Raw genomic sequence first — 23,790 nt, forward strand, 5'->3', positions numbered from 1 at the left:
GCATGCTCTCACTCCATAAGTATGCAAGACTGCTGTAAAAACACTACAGATGGGCCGGAAAGAGAGAGCCTCAAACCAGCTACGAAGAAAGGCGACAAGTGTTTTGGGGCTGCCCTGTGGTTTAACCTGCTGACGAATCTCTCATCAGGCAGTGCGTGTTTTTATGTTTTTTATAGGTGCATATATTGTTGTTGCTTTTTTTACTTTGTTTCGGTCTCTGATGTAGAATATTTGTAAAAACAGTGTGAAGGATTTTATGGCCTTGTAGGACTATATTTTATGCAGGAGAAATAATCCCTCTTTTTTTTTATGAGATCAGTTTCTGCAGAGTGTTTCTGGTGAGCTCTTCTCACCACCCAGGCAACAGGTGATTGCTTTTCAGATGGTGGAGAAGGACCTGGAGATACTCAGTGATGCAATACAGCAGGAGGGAGAGTGGTCACCTGTGAATCCAAACATTACAGATGTGCCTCAGTCCCAGCAGAACTGGACTCTTGGAGTGGCCCCAGTAGATCTTCATTTTAACATCCTCAATTCAAATATTTTACTTTTAAATACCAAGAAGAATTGAAATATATTTAGTTCCTTGAAGAGCCAAATTCCTGACTGAAACCACATTTTGTAACTTGGAGTTGGGAGGATTTTCACCAAGATATCCTTCCCTCTCAACATCCATTAGGATTCACAAGCAATGGGAGTACCAGAATATCCTTTACCGTGTCACGTGTTGACCTGGAAAATAAAAAGAGATAGAAAATCCTCCCTGACTTGTAGCACACTATTGAACAAAAGGCATTGTACTCATGGAGAAGCAACTGGATGTGAACTTGAAGAGACTTGTTTAACAAACTACAATGTGCGTGTGTGTGTGTGTGTGTGTGTGTGTGTGTGTATGTATGGGTGTGTGTGTGCGCGTGTGTGGAGAGAGAGAGAATATGCAGGGTCTTGTGCTCATGTCCACTTGCCCCCTTTCTCGTGTTAGCTCCTTTTAGGCTCAAAGAAGCCTATGAGCTAAGTCTCATTGGTTGCCTCTTTCACAGAGGAACATGTAACATGCGCAGTCAGGTAACTGGCTCACATTCCCAAGTCATCACCCCAGGAGCCTGGATTCAGAGGCAATCTGCCTTCAGAGCCCCCGCCCCTTAATCTCCACATGCCCTCATCTCTAGGGACCTGAGCCCCCACGTCCTCCTGGAAGACTGTGGGGGAACTGACCCCGTCCACAGTCAAACCCATAGGCTGTTCCTTGGAAGAATATCCCCTGTGGGGAACATCATGCTCCATGGGACAAGTCCATGAAAAGATGCTCAACATCATTAGCCATCAAAAAAAAAATCAAGAATGTAATGAGCTCCCACCTTATAACCACCAGGACAGCCTCAATCAATTAGACAACTAATTGCAAGTGTTGCTGAGGATGTGGGGAAACCAAATCCTTGTCTACTGCCAGTGGGGACAGATCATGGTGCAACCTCATGCAAAGACGGATTGGCAGTTCCTCCAACTGCATGGCCCAACAATGTGACTCCTAGGCATGCACTCTAGAGAAATGAAGACTCTGTCTACACAGAAACCAAGACATGAATGTTCATTGAAGTATTACTCATAATGGCCCCAATGTCTATCAGTGGATGAAGGGGTAAAGTATATATGGCAGATAATACCATGGAACGTTACTCAGGAAGGAGTACTGATTCATGACACAACATATAAAAACCTGGAAAAGAGGATCTTGGTGAAAGAAGCCATTCACAAAAGATCACATATCAAATGCTTCCTTTAACGGGAAAAGGAAGCATTTAGAAAATGCAAATAGAGAGAGCACAAAAGTAGATGAGGAGCTGCTGGGGAAAAACAAATCCCCTCCTAGTGTGTCCAAAGTTTCTTTCTGGGTGATGAAAATGTTCTAGAGTTAGACAGGGTGGTGGTTTCACAACCATGTGAATATATAAGAAACCACTTACTTGCATTATAGACCTTGCTATGTGCAGTATATATCAGTAATGCTGCTTAAAAGGGAAAATAAAGCACAGATCTTGGGAATTAAAAAAGAGAGAGAGAGAGAGAGATGCTCAAGAAAAAATTGAGCTTTTATTTACTTTTACCATTTCTCTGAAATGCATTTTTGTATTTCTCTCAGCCAACAAAAGAGCATACACACACACACACACACACACTCACACACACACACACACACACACATCTTTTGTCCCTATTTGAAATGTGAAAATAAGGTAGTGAATATCCCAGATACTCACACCCTCTCCTGCCCCAGAAAAAATGATACTGTTTGTAGTTTAATATGTTTTTTGATTTATCATAGAAATAGCAATGGCACACACCCACTTGGTGGCCATGCTGAGGAGTGCAGTCACTTCCCAGTGAAAACTGACCTTTTACCTCTCCTAAAAGATTAGGGGACTTGGAGTCCTCCTTCACAATACCTCCAGGGTTCCTTTCCTTCTAGGGCCTTAATCAGACTTGCTGGCCCAGCTCTTTTAGATGACAGTTTGATTATCTAATGTGGCATCAACTGCCTTCTCATGAAGTAAGATCATAATAAATCTTCAGGTATTAAATCTATCAGATATTAAAAATGATAATGGATAGCATTGGAGAAGATAATGCTAAGTGAAGTTAGCCCATCCCAAAAAAACAAATGCCAAGTGTTTTCTCTGATATAAGGAAGCTGACTCATAGTGCAGTAGGGAGGAGGAGCATGGGAGGAATAGATGATTCTAGATAGGGCAGAGGAGTGGGAGGGAAGAGAAGGGGACAGAGGATTAGCAAGGACAGTGGAATATGATGAACATCATTATCCAAGTACATATATGAAGACACAAAAATGGTGTCAAGATACTTTATATACAACCAGAGATATGAAAAATTGTGGTATATATGTGTAATAAGAATTGTAGTGCAAAAAAACAAAAAGAAAAAAAAGTACATATATAAAGACATGAATTGGCATGAACATACTTTATATACAAAGATAAAAAATTGTGCTCTATATATGTAATTAGAATTGTAATGCATTCTGCTGTCATGTATTTAAAAAATAAAATCAATTAAAAAAAGAAAAAATGATAATAAGTTGTGGATCTATGCTTTAGATCTACAGTCAGTAGTTGGAGTGATTTTAAGAGATGAAACCCTTCCTGAAATCCTTTTGACTCAATAGGACTTGGAACATAAATGCATACAGGAAACTTCTAATTTATAAGTTAAGCTTATATGATGGTTATTTTATGTTGTCAACTCGATGGGTATTTATTAACTTTCCAGATTTTTTTTGGTTAAGTATCATTCTGGGTGTGTCTGTGAGGATGTGTCTGGATTAATATTTGCTCCACTAAGCCAGGTAGGGTGGTACAAGCCTGGAATCCCAATGGCTTGGGAGGCTGAGGAGGAGGAATGTCATTTCAAAGCCAGTCTTGACATCTTAGCAAGGCCCTAAGCAACTCAGTGAGACTGTCTCTAAATAAAACATAAAATAGGTTGGGGGTATTGTTCACAGGTTAAGTGCCAATGGGTTCAACACCCAGTACCTAAACAAACAAACAAACAAACAAATAAAGAAATTTAACCCAGTAGACCCAGTAAACCAGATTGTCCTCCCCAGTGTGGGTGGGCCTCTTCCAAATCCTTTCGAGGTCTGAATAAAACAAAAGACTGCTCTGCCCAACTGTCTTGGAGCCTGGACATCAGTCCTCCCTGCCTCTGGACGTGGACTGGACTTGTCCCATCAGTCCGCCTGCTTCTCCAGCCTTCAGACTCATAGTAAAATATTACCACTGGCACTCCTGGGTCTCCATCTGGCAGATGGCAGCTCCCCGACTTCTCATCCACCATAAGTCCATGGGCCCATAACTTGGAAAAGTTTCTCTCTATGTGTACAATCTTCTATCTGTTTCACATTTCTTTTTTTTTAAAGAGAGAGTGAGAAAGGAGAGAGAGAATTTTTAATATTTACTTTTTAGTTCTCGGCGGACACAACATCTTTGTTGGTATGTGGTGCTGAGGATCGAACCCAGGCCGCACACATGCCAGGCGAGCGAGCTACCGCCTGAGCCACATCCCCAGCCCCTCACATTTCTTATTATTTTTCTTGGTACTAGGGACTGAACCCAATAGTGATTAACCTCTCAGCCATACCCCCAGATCTTTTTTTAACATATATTTTATTTAGAGAAAATCATCTTGCTGAGTTACTTAAGAGTGCCATGCTATGTAGTTGAGGCTGGATTTGAACTTGAGATCCTCCTGCCTCAGCTCCTGAACAACTGGGATTACAACCATGCACCATCACACACAGACTACAATTTCCTACTTATTCTGTTTTTCTAGAGATTCAAGATTACATACTATACTGCTCCTTCCTTCCTTCCTTCCTTCTCTCCATTTTTCTTTCCTTCTTCCTTTCCTTTCTTCCTTCCTTCCTTCCTTCCTTCCTTCCATCCATCCTTACTTTTTTCCGTCCTTCTTTCTTTCCTTCCTTGCAATGCCAGAGATCAAACCTTGGGCGTACTAGAAAAGCACTCTACCACTGAGATACTCTCACAGCCCTTTTTTAAAATTTTATTTTGAGACAGGGTCTTTTCATGTTGCCCAGGCTGACCCGGAACCTGTGATCCTTCTGCTTCAGTCACCAAAGTAGTTGGGGTTACAGAATGTACCACTTCACCTGGCTTCCATTTATGAAATGATGATGTCATTTAAAAGTATAAAAAGAGGCATTTTGAACCTGTCACAACCAAGCCTCTGTGGATTCTTGCCCACATGCATCACCTTACTGCAGTTATGGTAAAGTGACGGACAACTCCAACTGTGGGACATGTGACAAAATATCTGATCATGGTCAGATCATGAAAGGTAAGGGAAGACTGAGGACCTGTCACACACTGCAGGTGACTCATAGGAAAGTACATTTAAGTGCAACTTGTGTTTCTAATGATCTCACAGAGTAGGAAAGGAGCTTAGTGGAAGAACTGGGGCAGCTCCTGCTGTCTCTGTGCTAGTCAATGGTACTGCACCAAAGTTCCCACCGTGGTCTGCTCACTGTGGTGCCCGTGTAAGATGTCACCCTTGGAGCAGTGGGCTCAGGGACATATGGATGCCCTTCAGTAGGCTTGCACCTTCTCTGGAAGTGCACACTGAGACCAAGATGAAAAGGTCAAAATCAAACAGAGTAAGGTAGGAAAAATGAAAAAAAAAAAACCATGTATTACAACTAAGTTTGTCAGGCCTTAATACTTTGCCATATTTGATTCACTACATTCTAATAAGAATAATATAGAGGGCTGGGGTTGTGGCTCAGCAGTAGAGCACTTGCATAGCATGTGCAAGGCACTGGGTTTGATCCTCAGTACCACACAAAAATAAATAAAAGTATTGTGCCCAACTACAACTAAATTTTTTTTTAAAAAAAGAATATATTATAGTCGGGCATGATAGCACATTCCTGTGTCCCACAGGCTTGGGAAGATGAGGCAGGAGGATAGCAAATCCAAAGCCAGCTTCAACAAAAGTGTGGTGCTAAGCAACTCAGTGACATCCTGTCTCTAAATAAAATACAAAATAGGGCTGGGGAACCAGTTCAGTGGTTGAGTGCCCCTGAGTTCAATCCCTAGAACCCCCCTCCCCCCAAAAGAATTTATTATACATAATACTTAGACCCCTGATCTCCCCCTTGGCTGTTCTGTTTGCTTCCCACTGGCCTCACGAGCACTATTCTCATCTTAATGTCCACCGTATGCATGTTTTAATGCTATTTCATGTGAGTATATTGTTTTACTCTGAGGATAAAATTTATGGAGGTGGGAATATACTCAGTATATCTGAATTGTATGCTTCAAAGTGGTTAAACTGATAAAAATTTGTATTTTAACCAAATACACAGAGAAAACTTAAATGGACTTTGTTATGCTTTTTATGAAAACTTTCCCATTCAACCCTCTCAGGCTGAAGTATTCTTTCTTTAGTACACTTCATGAACTTGCTACAGATGACCTCACCCACAACCCTCTATGGTCATAGGTGTACGTGTCTTTAACTCTTGAATGAGAAGTCCCGGGACCCCCAGAATCCAGATGTCATTTTTTAGTGTATTATACTAGTTAGAAGCCTATGTTATCAAGGTCTGTGGAAAGGAAGGAGGAGAGACAGAGGTTGAAATTGAGGAAAGACTCTAAAAAGTCAATACGAATAGGCTTCTCAAAACGTGAACAATGAAGGTAAAACAGGGTGGTAGTAAAAGGTAGAAGACACAGACTTTCAAAGGAATCTGTGGATGAGTGAGGAGGAGGATGGTGACCCTGGAGGTGAACTAGCAACACAGGAAGAGTCAGCAAGAAGGATGAGTGCAGCCAGCCTCAAAGAAGTTAAAGTGTAGGGAGAATTTTTATTGACTCTTGCAAAGGAAATTCAGGGAGCACAGTGCGGTGGATTGAGAGGACTTGGTTAAATCAATATCTGCTGAAAATGTTAAGTTTTTGTAAAAAGGCTTCAGTGGGGGAAATAGCTCCATGAGATTTGACTTTCAGTCCCTCTTAGATATCCCTGAATGACTTGTGATTAGGTGATCCACAGGAACATGGACACTACAACGAGCCACAGTCGTTATCAAGGGCTTGTTTTATCTCATTCATTCTGGAAAAAAACCCTGTGAGGTCTGTAATAACATCTCTCTCAACTTATGAATGAAGACACCAGGCTTAGCGTGGTTAAGTGGCATGCCTAGCCTTCACCCTCCCCCACCCTCCATGTTGCCCCTTATGCCAGCTGACTTCTAGAACCAGCCACCATGCCAGGACATTTTAGAATAACATGCTAGAACCACCTGGTCCCCAGGGTCATCAGAACAGCTTTCTGACTGTCTAACACTACTGACTGACATGGCCTTCCCAGTGACACACTGCCCTCTGCCACTCACTCCAGACCCACAAGTTCCACCAAAACCATCCTGCCACATGGGAGTCACAGGGGTCCTGCTGCGTCTGACAATGCAGATAGGAGTTAATGATAACAGAGGTTAAAATGTGTGAAATAATAGACAAAACATGGGGAAATACAGTAAGAAGGGGCCGAGGGAGAGAGAAATGAAGGCCTTCTGTGTAGGAGGCAGGATACTCCCTGTGATGTCCTCAGAGTCAATCTTAGTCTTCTGGTCAACCTACCTACTTTCAACCTGGGCCTAGATGTTATGATGGAAGAGGAGGAAGACATGGAAAACAAGAACATTTATTAGGAAAACAGAAAATCATGCTAACTCTAAAACATGGGTGGGGGAATCAATTAAAATTCTGGGTGCATAGGCTTCTTAACTAGAGGGATCCTTGAGGTTGGAGCCTGTGGCTTCCAACCAAATGTCTTCTCTCTAGCACCAGCAGCATGGGACCTTCTTGGCCTTCTCACGGCGCTTTCTCCCTGGCAGGGAGGATACCACTCTCTTCCTGAGCCAGTGGAAGAAGCCCCGGAAATTCATACAGGAAGTGCCTTCTTTATCTGAAGGCAGGTCCCCCTCCTCTGACTGCAATGCTGAGACTGGGGAGCTCTCTGCAGTTCCAGGCTCCTGGCTTTCCATCTGCCAAGACGAAGAGGAGGAGTTAGAGACATTCAGGGTCAGCAGCAATGGGGCAAATATTACTCATTTATGGATTTCCAATTTATGTTTTTACCTAAATAAGCCAACTGTCAATTCCAAGTTTCAGGACTCACTCACATTAAAGCCACACACAGGCACACACACTGGTCTGTACAGTGCTTCTCTCTGTCCTTCCCTCTCTCTCTCTCAGTGCTCCCTGGCATTTCCCCAACACCTCTTCCCTGACCCCTTTCCTGGCTGAGGACCTTCTCCCATTGCTCATCTGCCCAGATACTGGGGTCCTCCTCTGCTTCACAGCAGGTACAAGGACTCCATGCTGTCCCACCTGGCACCCCCACTGGGCCTGTCCTTCCTCTGCAGGGGGGCAGCTCTGTGCTCACCTCAACAATTTCATCCTCCTCAAGCCCAGAAGGCATTACTAGGAACTGCTTGATGTCTCCATTTTCTTGTGGTATACATTTGGGCAAGTCCTGACCAGCCTCCTCTTCTTCGGGACTGACCTGAAGCATCTGGGAAGACACACTGCTGGACGGCTGGCCATCCTCCTCCTGAGGAGAGTAAGAGAGGACAGGATCATCATCTTCATCATCATTCAGATTGTCTAGACATACCATAATAGTTTTTGAGAAATCATCCAGTTCCCAGACAGTCTGGGTTATGGTTTCCTTTTGGTACTTGTCCATCCTCTGGTCATCGTCACTTGGAGCCGAGTGAGGTGCTGAGTCTTCTTGGAGGCTGTGCAGATAGGCATTCATGACCTCGTCGATGTCTTCTTCGCCAAGCTCCTCTGGCTTCTCCTGAATTTCAGTTCCTCTCCCCATGGGTCCCCTTACACTTTTGGTTCCCCATGGCCCTTGGTCAGGAGAAAGGGAGGGAGGATCCTCAGAGGTCACATCTTCACAGGGTGTGACAGCCTCACTGGCTACGTTTTCCTTGGAGGGGAAATATCCTACAGAGAGGCTGTGGCTGGATTGGGATTCTGAAATGCTCTGCTCTACATCAGGGCAGCTGCTGCCAGAGGACGAGTCGTCCATGGGGTCCAAGAGCTCAAATGCCTAGTCTCTTTGGACCCTGGAAAATTCAAAAGAAAAACATTAATAGGTGATGTGGGGAAGCTACTCATGGACTTTTCCAAATGATGCCCATTCCTTTATCCATTCCAAGCTATCCCATTCAGGCAGAAGTGCATCCTGTATTTGCACTCTTCAGTCAAAGGCACAAGAGGCAGTTCTTTCTCTTTAAAAACTCATTTTATTGAATAATGACCCTCTGCCCTGAGCACCTCCACCTGATACTTCTCATGCTTTGTCTTATCACTACAGTTGGAAGAACTGCCTCCCGTTAAAGATAGTTGTATAAATTTGAAAATAGGAAAGTCAATGACATAAATAAATACCCATATCCCACCATCCAAGGGGAATGACAATCCTTTATAGTCTTTTTTTTCCTCTTATCTACATATATGCATGTGTGCACACATCTATATATATATATGGGAATTCACATCAAAGACAGTGAGATTATTAAATTTTGTAGCACAAGCTGCAGGAAACACATCTATGGCTATTCAGTGATCCTTAAGAACTTTCTCATTAACTCTCTTTGGTGATCACCTGAGACAGGGGCAGAATATTATATTTTGGATGTGAGGTGTCCATCATAAGCTCTTGTTAATTCCAGAATATTCAGAGGTCAGAGGAGTAGAATTATGAGAGCTGAAACCTCATGAATTCATCGACCATTAACATAGGTGATCAATGAACCTTAGATAATCAAGACCATTAAGAATGGTCTTATTAATGATATTAAACCCCCTTATCCACACATTTTTACCTTTCTTTAAGTAGTCCTGCAGGTGGGATCATTGATTCAAAGATTACAAATATTTTTAAATTATGAGAATTGATGTTACATTACTTTCTAGAAAGAATACAGCTATTTAAATGCCCATCCTGACGTCATCTGGTGGCATCTGTAGTCCAGCAATTCCTGTGGTGCCCAGCAAGCCATTGGGGAAAGTAATATACAAACATTGGCTTTCCCTTGAGATCTCTCCCTCTCAGACTCCTCTTCTCTCTCTCACACACACACTCACGTACCTTGTAGACTCTGTCACACCTGGCTTTATTTACTTTCTGCAGAAAGAGAAGCTTCCAACTCCTCAGGCAGATCCAGGCTACCTGAAGTCCTTCAGGTACTGAATCCAGTAACTGAGAAGTCCAATTGTCAGAAGACTGGGTTCTGAGAACCTTGGCTGCCATGGCAACAGCGGAACACAGGAGAGTCACAAATGTGGAAGGACAAATGGGGATAGAAAACCAAGACCCAGCTGGGCAGAGAGGTCCCCTGAGTCCACCTACAGTGACCATCCCCTTTGCTTTAGTCATTTTATCTGTCAGTGTGACCAAAGTATATGACAAGAACAACTTAGAGAAGGGAAAGTATTTGGGGTCCTTACATTTTCAGAAGTCATAGGTAACTGCCTCCCTTGCTCTGGGTCCTCACAGCAGCCTATAATGGGGGGAGGGCCCAGTGGGGGAAATGTATCAACAGATGGGGGTCAGAAAACTGAGACAGGAAAGGGCCACCAGAAGAACACCTCCAGGACCAACTCACTATGGCTCACCTCCTCCAAACATTGCTTACTATTATTATCCAGTCAGTTCATTCAAACTAGGGTGAATTTATTAGGTTTCAGCTCTCACAATCTACTCCTCTGACCTCTGAATATTCTGGCATTAACAGGAGCTTATGATGGACACCTCACATCCAAAATATAATATTCTGCCCCTGTCTCTAAATAGCTCCTATCCTTCTCACAGAGCAAGATGCAGGGCGTTTGTCTCTAAGAGTCTCATAGTGTCCACAGCTCTGGTACTTCCCAAAAGTTCAGGCCAAGTCCAAGTCTCCTCTGAGACCTCAGACCAACTCTGGGTTGTGATGCCTTGGAAAAGTCAAAGAGAAGTTTCCTATATCCTAAATACAGCTGCACACAATAATCATTCCCATTTCAAAATGAGGGACTAGGACACAGCAGAAGGACTGAGGCCAAAATAAGACCAAGACCCAGCTGGGCAGAGAGGTCCCCTGAGTCCACCTACAGTGACCAGGACACTTGATGGTGAGCTGTTACTTCCCAGAGCTTGGTTGCATTATTCATGGGTTGTCTTTTAGCCTGGAAGTCTCTGAAGCCACCAGCTTGGCTGTCTGGCATTTCATAATTCCTGGGGTCTCCACCACAGCTTCACTTTACTTTTACTTTTACTACATCAAAGTTTGGTCTCTCAGGGGCACCTACGGGGACTCTGCCCAGCAACACTTTATCTGGCTCCAGGTCTTCCTTTGAAATCTTGGTGAAGGGTTCATGACCCCTTAAGTATTTTTCAACAAAGAGACATGAGTTTAAGCACTCCTAAATAAATAAATAAATAACAATATCAACAACAACAAAAAAACACGTGTGTATGTGCGTACACACACTCACACACACATATACACACGCTTTATATAATAGTAGAACAAAGCCAATAAATAGCTATCTGACCTAAAAGAACCTCAGGTCATTGGGATCTGTCAGTTTCATAAGATGTTTCCCAAATATTTGCCTCTATTTCCATTCAGTAAGATAGTATTTACAGTGTGCCAGAACCATCTTCCATTTTTCACTATTGACTGGACTCAAATACCTACTTTCTCTTCTTGAAGTTTGTAGAAGTTCTCTCTTCTAGAGTTTTGATGGCGTGATGCAATGAATAGGCAGCGCTGGGGTTGGCAAGAAACAACTACTATTCAATAGATGCAGCCTGGCAAATGCCCCAGGCTGCCACAGCTATGAGTGACCATGGTCTCCCTGAGTATATGCAGGGTCTTGTGCTCATGTCCACATGCCCCGTTTCTGGGTGTTAGCTCCTTTTAGGCTCAAAGAAGCCTATGAGCTAAGTCTCATGGGTTGCCTGTTTCACAGAGGAACATGTAACATGCGCAGTCAGGCAGGGCTCACATTCCCAAGTCATAACCCCAGGCACCTGGATTCAGAGGCAATCTGCCTTCAGAGTCCCCACCCCTAATCTCCACTCACCCTCATCTCCAGGGACCTGAGCCCCCACGTTCTTCTGGAAGACTGTGGGGGAGCTGACCCTGTCCACAGGCAAACCCATAGGCTGTTCCTTGGAAGAATCTCCCTTGTGGGGAACTTCATGCTCCATGGGACAAACAGGAGGAGTAGATGGTCCATAGGGGTGGCCCTGAACAATGGGGTCCACATTAGGAGCTGGGAGAAAGAAAGATTTAAAATAAGTTTTAAACTTCCTCCTTAGCATCATGACATCTGAAATCCTCTTCTCTGGCTTCTCATGAAAGCATTGAACCTTCCCTCCAGAACAGTGTGGCCTTGCAGGGAATTCACCAGTTTCTCCCCTTCTGTGCAGTTGGAGTGGGCTGTACATTGTACTGTCACCATAAATGGATCACTTTGACCAGCATATATACACTCGAGGAGGAAAGAAGGATTTCCAGCCTAGACCACTGAAGTTCAGAGTGATCCTGAGGCCAAGGGAGCTTCAAAAGGTGACAACCAAGGGAAGTGAGAGGAAATGGGAATTGGAAAGTGGGTAGAATCAATGAGACTTAACTTTCCTATGCTTATATAAGAATACACCACCAGGCCCCTGTCCCTGATGCTGCTCGTTCAGACACAGATGCCCTTCCTGGACATCTCTTCTCTGGACATGGCCTCGGTTACCTGAGGCACAAATTCCTTCTCCCGTGGTTGCTACCACTAAGCCACAAATCTAGCTTCCCAAATGCCATATTTTTGAAAAGTCAAAAAAAAAAAAAACAAATGAAATTGATGTTAACATATTTTATTTAACTTAATATATCCAGATGATAATTTTAACATGCAATCAATATATGTTAGCGGTTACAGTTTTATGTTGTTTTTTTGCGTGCCAAATCTACAAATTCCAATGTCTATTTTTTGTTTAAAGCATACTTCAATTTGACCTACCCACATTTCAAGTGCTTAATAAGCCACATATGGCTAGCGACCACTGTATTAGTCCAGTTTTATAGTTTTCAGTGTACAGAAGATTATGGATATTTGATAACTAGGCCCTAAGGTGTGTATGTTTTTAAAAAATATTATGACAATATCACTTTTTTAAAGTTCATATTTCACTTATTTTGTTGAGGATATATACATATGTAGTTTTCCCATAGTATCTGTGGGGGATTAACTCCAGGAGTATCTGCAGATACCAAATTCCTTGGATGTTCATGTCTCCTACATAAAATGTCATATAGTCAAGACCATTCTAGATTTCTAGATCCTAGAGTAAATCATTGTTATATTGTATTCTTAAGTAATAATGATAAGAGAAATGTCTGTGCATGTTTACTATAGAGGCAAAAATTTTAAGGGTTTTTAAAATTCTCCGTTGTCTGAATATTTTTATGGGGAAGTAATGATATAGAAGGCCAACTGTATATTGTATATTGGTCTTGTATCTGGTAGTTTTGCTAAACTTATTACTTCTAATAACTTGTAGATTATCTATTCTAAACATGACAATGTATCTCTTTCTTTTTATTTAAATGTATTTCCAGTTTATAAGACATTAGACCAAAGATGCCCTTTCTCAGTGGAATGAGTAGTTATTAACTAAAGGATTCTGTGAAAAATGATCCAGAAATTTTTCTCAAAAACTCATGACATCTCTTGATATCTCTTGTTATCTCTGTTAACTCTGTATCTGTAATTGAAACTATGGATTTCATTTACTTTTCTATATGAAATACCTTTTCCCATGATTTTAACCTCATTTTAAAATTTGAAGGCAAAATTTCAATGCACATTTTTCAGGAATACTATTAATGGGAAATTAATAGGCTGACCTTTAGAACCACGGGCTCACAATCATTTACCAAGACACAGGCTTTTTTTAGTAGTTTGCAACTATTAAAAAGTGTTGAAGTGAACTAAGAAACCCCAAGTCTTTTTTTTAGATTCTTTATACTTAATGCTAAAAATTGCCACCTCATTTATTCAGAAAGGTGTTGTGCATAAGTCAGCCTTTCAGATAATTATGCTTTAGTCCTTGAACCAAAATTTTAAAAAAATGATTCTCTCATATTTTAAATGCATTGCATTTTTTAGAACCCCTGTGGACAGACCATATTAACCTTCCTTTGACCTTTTAGTGATGATTGGTGTCATTCTTATGAATTATAATAATTGCTCTGTGTTGTAAATCTGGTTTTCTCTCAGGGGAAATGGAATACTTAAACCTGTTTCATCTTTTTTGTTAAATAAATTAATACAGACTGCTGTTATTTTTAAAATCTAATTTCCAGACTGTTTCTTAAAATGTCTTTTTCTTCCTTGTTTTAGGACTGTTAAAGCCATACTTTCTAACTTCTGTCAGATGTCTGTTCTGTGGCTTCTATAAGATTTTTTGAGTCAAGAAACAATATGAAGGTGAAAACTAAATGAATGATAAAGATTATCTAGAAAAGTAGGAATGGCACAGTACTAATATATGACTTCCTTTTTTATTTTTATTTTTTTGATCTGAAAAGTGGAATTAAGGTAAAAGGTATGTAAATGAAGAAAAAAAATAGAGTATGGCAAGATAAAAACATAAGCTTTTATTCTAGAATGTTGTGACAGCTATTTTGGAGTCACAGCTATTTTGCAATCTCTTAATGTTGAGGCTGCTGGACACCCCATCATCTAAATAGTGACTTATCACTCTCTTTCCAAGATTGACAGCCACATTGTAGAATTCTTAGAACATGATTGATAGGCAAAAATATATGGGTACAATTCCATTTCCACCAATTGTTTGGATAAGTCATTTCACTTCTGTACTGTATATACCATGTTTATAAGTTCGTCAGGATAATATTTTCAAAGATTTGGAGACATTTGCCCCAGAACTTTTATCTTCTGGTCTTTACCACTTCCTAGTAGACATATCATTATGTGTGTATCCTCAAAGAAGAACAGGGGAGAAGCATGTCAACATATAGGAGATTCCTCATAATGCTAGGACTTCAAAACATGCTTGTCCTTAAAGGAATAGAAAGGAATTTTGATCAAGATAAGATATTTAAGAGAAGAAAAAAATTATATTATTCCCAATTTTTTTTCTTTGAAATTATAAAATGATGTTTTTGGCTAGAGGACAGGACAAGGCATGGAGGAAAATTATTGGGAGCCTCCAGTCATGAGGATAATTGAGAGGCTTCAGTGAGAGTGGCTGAAGAACATGGTAGGAACCAAAGTATCAGATAGGTTTGTAGGCATATGCATCCCAGAGAATGACCTCTTGGTGTTCCTAAGACAGCCTTAAAGCAAAAGGCTAAGACCCAACAGGGTTCTGCCACCCCAGCACGAGGCCTGTGTAGCCGAATGACTCTTACGTCTAAATGGTACTGTGATACCGAAGAGATCCACCAGAGGTGAAGTGACAGAAACAGGGGCATCTCCAGATAGGCTATGACGGAAAACAGACAGGGAGCTGCTCATCTAAGGAAATACTATGTACCAAGATTGTATATTGACTCCTTGAATGCTCATTAAAAACACATAAAACAGGCCTTGTGGTAGTTATTATCTCTGTTTTACCAAGAAGGAAATTACAGCTGAGAGAAATTAAATAATTTAGCAAATGTTACACAGCAATGGAGAAAATATTGAAATCCAAATCATCCTCGAGTCAGAGACAGTACTCTGAAACCTCAGACAGCACGTGGGCTTTTGATTTTAAACCCACTATATAAGTATAAATTATTGCATCCTTTAGCTTCCTTGGTCTAGGTAGCAAAAATACTAATCTTGGCACAATCTAAGATACCAATGTTAAGTGTCTTTCTTGAAGGAAAATAAAACCCACTTATATAATACCTTTAGAATGCTATTAGGTAAAACTAAATAAGAGCCTTGGCTTTATGCATTCTTGATTATTAGTGCCTCTGCTAATTAATTTCTTCTCTGTCCAATCATAAGTGGAGTCTTTTAGTCCACTTAAACTGTAAACATCTAACAAAAAAAATCTTTCAAATACATATCACACTAAACACCTTCTTCTACTCTAAATGGGAGTACAGTGTTATTTATGATTGGAGATGGAAAGAATGTGTAAATTCAACAAAACCATGGTTGGAACAAGACAGAAAGTTTTAATCTTTTCCCATGAGAACCCAGAGGTGGCATGGTAGCTCTCTCTGCTTCCAAGGCACTCAGAGAGCCAGGCTGCCTGTCCTTCACTGCTCCAGGATTCCTGGGTCATGGCCTCACGTTCCAAACAACGTCTAAGAAACAGTAGGATGGGGGGAAATGGACAAAAGGACTTAGCAGTTTTCTCCTAAAGAAGGACCTCAGAAACCACCACCTGACATTTTTTTCCCATTGGTCAGAATTTGGCCACAGTGACATACCTCGTACCAAGCTAATCTGAGAAACGTAATGTATTTTGGAAGCCATTTATTTTATTAGAAAGTCTACTTCTCTGAAAAAAGAGAATGAAACAAATTTTGGAAGAAAGCTAACAGATCCTGTCATAACTCATATGTGCAATCACTTACTTGATAAAAAAATATATTAGAAAGAAAGAAAGAAACCTGGCTTCCTAAGTCTGCTTCCCAAATGAATTAGAGATTCATGATTGAAATCTTCAAAACAAAACCTGTAAGACCTGCTCAGTCCATAGCTGATCTCAGTGTCAATCTCAATCTTAGTGCCTAATCAATAGTATATCAGGGAACAAGATGTAAGGACTAGTCTAGTTGTTGAGGAATGAACATTATATTATGTATGTACACACACATATACATGAGTATATATGTACATAATACCTATTTACCCACCATAAAGTGCCGCCTTCCATAGGTCTGAAAGCATTGAAGCCAACAGGTGATGAACTGAAACCGTGAGCCACAATCAATCTTTACTCCTTCAAACTTTTCTCAGGTGTTTTGTCGTAGCAACAGAAAGTTGCCTAATTCAGTTTTTTATTTCTTTGTTGGCTTTGTTTCTTTGTGGTTCTGGGGATCGAGTCCAGGGCCTCACTCATGGCATTCAAACACTCAACCACTAAGCAGCACACCTGGCTCCAAGAATGACATGTTTTGAGAGAGAAGACTTGAGTTCCAATGCCTTTTGCTACCTCTAAACAGCTGTGTGATTTGAGCCAACCATTGAATTTCTCACGTAGGCACTTGGAGATTTAAATTTTGTATTTTAAATACATATAGAAAATCTCCAATGGAATGATACTTAAGATTTTGTTTCTAGCTTTTAAGGTGTGTTTTCTGCATGTATATAGATAATTGAATACTTAGAAAAAAAATTTGATCCCCCAATGCTCTTCCTGGCAAAAACCTAACTAGATAAAATAACAAAAAAAGCTGCATCACCATCAGAAATAAGGTTTAGCCCATTTAGAAATGAAGTAATAAACCTCATTTAGGAATGTCCATCTTCAGTAATAAATTTTTTTCATGCTTACTGCTCAAGAAAGAGATTGTCCAACTTCTAAGTTTGTTTTTGAATCCCCTACCTTAATTAAATCCCTCATGACAAAGCTCCATTAAAGTGCCCAGGCATGAAAGATATCTGGTTTGTTGCACTAGATAATTAAATTGTGTCAAGAGCAAGATTGGGTCAATAAAATAGTGGGGTGTATGTGTGTATTTGTGTGTGTGTGTATGTGTGTGTGTGTGTGTGTGTGTGTGTGTTATCTCTGACTCTAGAAAACTAACTTTAATTGTTGTCTTTCCAGAACAATTTGGAATTTTCAAAAAAAAATTCTTCATAGAAGATTAGAATTTAAAAAAACAGGAGCTGGAATGTTACAATGTTAATTTTGGGTTGATATTTCTTATAAGATCAATAAGGAAGGGAGATAGGGAGGAAAAAATTTCAGAATATAAGAATTAGGGAGAATTGGTAGAAATTTAGGCAAAGAAAGAGAGAGGAAAATTGAAAGAAGATCCATCAGAGAAAATGAGAGAGAAGTCAAAGGAGGTTTCATTTAGTAGAACTGAATTCATTAATGTTAACTAACACCATCTCAGGGCTTATCTCTGGACTATGGATAGCAGACAAAATGGCTCCCTTTATCATTGTCCTGTGAATTGTTAATTAGTGGTCATTCTCTGAGAAGTTTGTTTAAACCTCATCATTTACTATGGAGTCACCCCGTGGTTAGCTTTAACTTGTACAAATCCAATTACACATACAAATAAAAAGGAGAAAGAAGAAAAGAAACTACAGTGTTGGTAGTGGAGGTGATTACATCCACAATCCATCCCAAGAACAGTATCTTGGAGAAAATGTAAGGAGAGAGAGAGATGCATCTGCAATTTCCTTCTTTGTGATCATCTCACCACTGTACAGGTGAACATAATGTGCAAAGGAGGGAAATGTTATGCACTGTGACTCCTTTCACAGATGACATGCTACTGAAGAAAGGATAATCCATTTCAGTTCAGTAGGAAAAAAATAACTGTCTTGAGATTTTCAGAGCTAAATGTTGGTCATCATCATGGTAACATTCTATAGAAAGTTCAGGGAAATTTGTGTGGTCTACTGTGTCAGTCAGCTTTCCATTACTGCAACAATATATCTGAGATAATCCACTTATAAAGAGGAAAGGTTTATTTTGTTTTACATTTATGGAGGTTCCAGTCCATGTGTTGTTGGACCATTGGTTTTGGTCCCATAGCAGGTCAGTTCATCAAGGTAGGAGCCCATGGTAGATAAAGTTTTCACCTCCTAGCTGGAAACAAAAGAAAGAGACCATGGTCTCATAATGCCATTTGAGGACACACCCTCAGTAACATAAAGATCTCCCAGGAGTCCTCACTTCTGAAAGTTTCCACCATCTCCCAACAGTACCCCAATGGATTCAATAACACCAAGCCTTTAATGTGGGCCTTTGAGGGATATCCCAGGTCCAATCTTGAGCATATATGTACTTTAGATCCTAACTTCTGCTTAAGGTGGGATATCCTTGTTTTATTGAAATGAAAAGTTTATAGTCTTTTTAATTTTGAAACTTTATGAGTAAAGGTCCATCCTGGAATGATATACTATAATAATATAAGATGTGGATGTAATATGATATAATATAAAATTATATGATAATAATTGGAATGATTTGTATGAGTCAACTAATTCCACATCCGCTCATTGAGCAATCTACTCTATAACTGCTTCACTAGTTAGCATGTACTCTCTTCATTGTGTTGATGCTTTGGGTACTTGAGTTTTATTGCCTTAAATTTTTATTTTTTATTGATGTTTTAAAAAATACATGACAATGGAATTAATTACAATTCTTATTACACACATGCAGCCCAATTTTTCATATCTCTGTACATAAATAATGTTGACACCAATTCATGTCTTCATACATGCACTTTGGATAATGATGTCCATCACATTCCACCATCCTTGCTCATCCCCTGCTCCCTCCCTTTCCCTCCCACCCCTCTGCCCAACTAGAAATCATCTATTCCTCCCATGTTCCCCCACCCTCATCCCACTATGAGTCATCCTCCTTATATCAGAGAAAACATTAGGCATTTGGTTTTGGGGGATTGGCTAACTTCATTTAGCATTGTTTTCTCCATTGCCATCCATTTACCTGCAAATGCCATGATTTTATTCTCTTTTATTGCTGAGTAAAATTCCATTGTGTAAATATGCCACATTTTTTTTAATATTTAAACCAATTAGGCCATTTGTGAATGGGTAAACAATAATGAACAACAAAGAATGAAGAATGAAGGCCATTGTTCACGGATCCCTTCTTTTATCAGGTTCTTTGGGCTTACCGAAGACCCTCTTGAAGTGTGGTAAAATCAATTAAAAAATGGTTCACATAAAACGTGAACAATGGAGGATGACATGGTGCTACCATTTCCTGTTTCCTATGATTAAGGGAAATTATGTTTGTATATGAATTTATCCTCCAAAAGCTCATGTGTGAGACAAGGCAAGAAAGTCTGAAAATGAATTGACTGGGTTATGAAAGCCTGGACCAAGTCAGCACATTAATTCATTGACATTAACTAACATGGTGGTCACTGGAGACAAGGCAGGCATGGCTGGTAGAGGTGGGTCACTGGGGTCATGCCTGGAGAGTGGAGTGCTCTCTCTACTTCCTGATTGCCACGTCCTGATCTGCTTTCCACTCCATGCCCTTCTCCCATCATCTTCTGACTCACCTCCAGCCCAGAGCAATGTCTATGAACGGAGGCCTCTGAAACCATGAGCATCAAATAAACCATTTTCTTCTCTAAAATTGTTTTTGTCCCATCTTTTGGTCAGAGTAGTGAGACGTTGACTATGACATTAACTTTTTTTTCCCTGTCCTCTAACTCTGGCAACCATTGATCTGACTGCTCACGTAGTTTCACCTTTTTCAGAGTATCATGTAAATGGAATCATTAAGTATTTAGTGTGTTGAGTTCAGGTTTTTTCACTTAGCATAATGAATTTGAGAGTTTTTCATGATATTGATTGTGTCTTCTATTTTATTTTTTTTTTTACTGTCGAGTAATAGTCCATTGTATGGATGTACCATGTTTTATTTATCTACTCATCAAACTGATAGACATTTGGGTTGTTTCTAGTTGGAAACAATCAACAAAGAGTTTTGTACAAGTGTTTGGGTAAACAAAAGTTTTTATTGATCTTAGGTAAATTGCCAAGAGTAGAATATCGAGATCCTAAGGTAGGTAGGTAGGTATGTTCAAAGATACAAGAAGCTTCTGAACTACTTTCTGAGTGGAATTTTACATTCTCACTAGCCCAAGGTCTCTTTAGTTTGCCTCCTTCTGTCCACAAACCTGGCAGAAATTTAATTCAACAACCATTTGTGGAAAGTGTTTCTGGTATTAACCTCTGTACTCCCCTTTCAGGGTTTCTCTTAGGAGCAGCAAAAAAAAAAAAAACTTTGTTCTGAGCTTTAATATGAAGAACATGAAGTAGAGTTTGGGAAAAGAAAATAGTTTGTCTCTGGTCCTTCAGGTTTTAAAATGAAAATCAAGGTAGTTTTACATGTTAAGCCATCTTGTGTGGGACATTTCATCTTTTCCACTTCCCTTATCCTTGAAGAGAAGCAGGAGTGACTGTGGTCAAGGTCAAGGGCCTGATGGCACCATGGTGCCAGAAAGTGTGGCTCTCAATTTGATGAAACAGAGTCCTAGAGAGACTATCATCCTGTGTCTTTTTTGCTTTACTCCTGAAGTTAGATCTTCTTTTGTTATCCTTTTCCTGCATTGATTTTCACTGTGTGGGTCCTTTACAATGCTCCAGTGTGGAGGTTTTTATCTTTGGAAAGTCTGCCGGGCTATTGTTGTAAGATAGGCGTCTGCAACCTTCCCCTCTGGAGATATTCTTTTCCTTAGAATAAGAAAAAAATCAACCACGATATTATTAACAAAAGTGCTTCCCATTTATCAAGCCTCCTGCTAAAAAACTTACATGCATTTATTTAGCACTCACAGTAATCTCTTAAAACAAATATTTGGTCCACATTTTGCAGAAATACGAAGGGAGAATTAAGAGCTATTTTCTCCAGTGGTTGAGTTTACATTTGGCAAAATTAGAATTCACATGCACCTCTTTCTGATAACAAGGCATATTCTAATGATAACTTTAAAAAAAGCCCTATTCTTTTTATCTCTATACTATTCTGTTTTCCAAATCTGAAAGAAGCCAAAGAAGGTTTCTTTGGCTGGACACCTGAAACTACTCAGCCCATGAAAGCCCAAAATATTTCTGAGCTTGACAAATAAGCTTCAAATGGTATATTAGTGAACTTCTGTGTAAAAAGTAACCACAAAATTTCATAAGATTTGGGACTAATAATCTGTGACTTAGGCACTTTGTTAATTATGAATGGGCTTCCTTCTCCGTCTGAGGATTGTCTACCTGGAGATCTGATCTAGGATGGTCTTTGCTAAGCAAACAGGTGACTTGGCTTTGCTTCAAGCGTCTCTCCGTCCAGCAAGCTACCTTGGCCATGGCCTCATGATGATAGTAGAGGCACCAAGAGAATAAAGCACAAGCCCATTTTAGAAGTCTGCTTATATCCTTCTGCTCACATCTATTGGCCCAAACAAGCCATATGGCAAGGCTCCGTGGCAAGAGACATGACCAGACACCCCAGCCCCTAACCCACATTACCATAAAGGTGGTAGACCATGGTCAAAATGTTCTGATACTGTCAAGAGGATAAATATATAGATCAATGGAATAGAATGGAAAGCCTAGAAACAAATCCACACATCTGTGCTCCACTGATTTTCAACAAGGGTGTCAGGGTCATTTGATGGGGGAAAAAAATAGTCTCTGCAAAATTATAGCAGGGATAACTGCTTGTTTGCATGCAAAGAATACAGCTGGTCTCCTATCTCACATCACCCATAAAATGCAAGTCAAAATGGTTCAGTCTTAAATGTAAGAGCTGAATTTCTGAAACACTTAGAAAAATACATCAAGATAAACACTTATAATCTTGACAATGGATTAGCTATGACACTAAAAGCATGAACAACAAAGGAAAAAAATAGATAGACTAGACTTCATAAATATTAAAAATTTTGTGCATCAAAGTCCATTTTTATGTGTAAAGACAACCAATAAGAGAAAACACTTATAAATCATATATCAGATAAAGGTCTAGTATTCTAAATATATGAAGAATTCCTACAACTCAATATCTAAAAGCCAAAAAAAAGATAATTAAAAACTGGGCAAAGGACTGAATCATTTTTCCAAAGAAAATATAAAAATGACTAATATCATATGAAATAATGTCAAACATTTAGGTCATTAGGGAAATGCAAATAAAAGCTACAATGAGAAACTCTTTCGTGCTCACTAAGATGACTATTTATAAAAGCTTGAAATAATAAATCTTGAGAGAGAACAAGAAGAAATTAAAATTTTGGTTCATTACCAATGAGAATATATAACTGTGTAGCCATTTTGGAAAACAATTTGGCAATTTCTCAAAAAGTTAAACACAGGCTTACCATGTGACTCAGCAATTGATCCCTAGATAAGTGCCCCCAAAGAATTAAAAACGTATGCAAATAAATACCTGTACATGCATCCAGTTCATTACTAACAAAAAGGAGAAAACTCAAATTCCTGCCAATAAATGAATATATAATGGAATATTATATACATATGTTTGTATATAAATTACATTTATAAAAATGTCTAAATAGGCAAATCAATAGAGTCAACAAGTTAGTGATTGCCAAAGACTGTGCAATATGTATGGTTTATTCTTTGGATATGATGGAAATGTTTTCGAACTTGAGACAAATGATGGTTGCACAACACTGTGAATGGACTAAATGCTACTGAGTTGGGCACTTAAAATGGTCCAAACCAACAACTCTCCAGTGATGAAATCATGAATCACCAATGGTTTCCAAAGTCCTGGCACATTAAGAGAGGATATAAATACAGATGTGTCAATCTCCACTTTAGAGAAAAGCAAGCCTTTCTCTATTCTGAAATCTGGAGAAACATTATGTTGACGGTTTCCTAGGATAGCATTGTTAATAACCCCACCCCTAGTACAGCATTTCAAAAGATACTGAGTGATTTTGCATTAACTGTCTTTTCTTTTTCTCAAGATAATACTTTATGAGGACAGTATTGTGCTTGTGCTAGTCTCACCCAGAGAGAGCTAAGCTGGCATTCGTAAGGTAAGTGGATTTCATAAAGTTTTACAAACAGCAAGCAACAGAGTACACAGAACTGTAGACATTCAGCCTTTCCCTGTGCTGTGTTCTCTTGCCACACTCACTATTGTGCCTCTTCCCACCTTGATATGCATCCCTGCCCCTCCCCCATACCACCACCACCTACAGGATACAGCAGAGCATGGCCTCATCATTTCTGACTCGATAGCACAAAATTCATCCTCAGAGTACAAAAAGATGATTTTTAATGTTTATTTTAAATTTATACATATTAATTTTATATATTCACGGTACGGCATGGCATTTTAGTATACGTGTTAATGTGTAGTGATCAGATCAGAGTATTATCTCCTCCAACATGTATTGTTTCTTTGCATTAGGTACAGTCCAATTCCTCTGTCCCGGTTATTTTTATTTATTTATTTATTTATTTATTTATTTATTTATTT

General features: G+C 39.7%; 1 protein-coding gene across 1 annotated transcript; it reads right to left on the bottom strand.

Annotated features, from left to right (window-relative positions):
* Positions 1–7,223: 7,223 nt before the first annotated feature.
* Positions 7,224–8,623, bottom strand: LOC144372459 (uncharacterized protein C12orf71 homolog). The gene is made up of 2 exons (XM_078035824.1): positions 7,984–8,623; positions 7,224–7,582 (listed from the first exon to the last, which is right to left on the bottom strand). Exons 1-2 carry the CDS (start codon positions 8,422–8,424, stop codon positions 7,376–7,378), a joined length of 648 nt encoding a protein of 215 aa, XP_077891950.1. The 5' UTR covers positions 8,425–8,623; the 3' UTR covers positions 7,224–7,375.
* Between the last annotated feature and the right edge of the window lie 15,167 nt (positions 8,624–23,790).

This window comes from Ictidomys tridecemlineatus, unplaced genomic scaffold (genome assembly GCF_052094955.1).
Source record: "Ictidomys tridecemlineatus isolate mIctTri1 unplaced genomic scaffold, mIctTri1.hap1 Scaffold_106, whole genome shotgun sequence".
Classification (NCBI taxonomy): Eukaryota; Metazoa; Chordata; class Mammalia; order Rodentia; family Sciuridae; genus Ictidomys; species Ictidomys tridecemlineatus.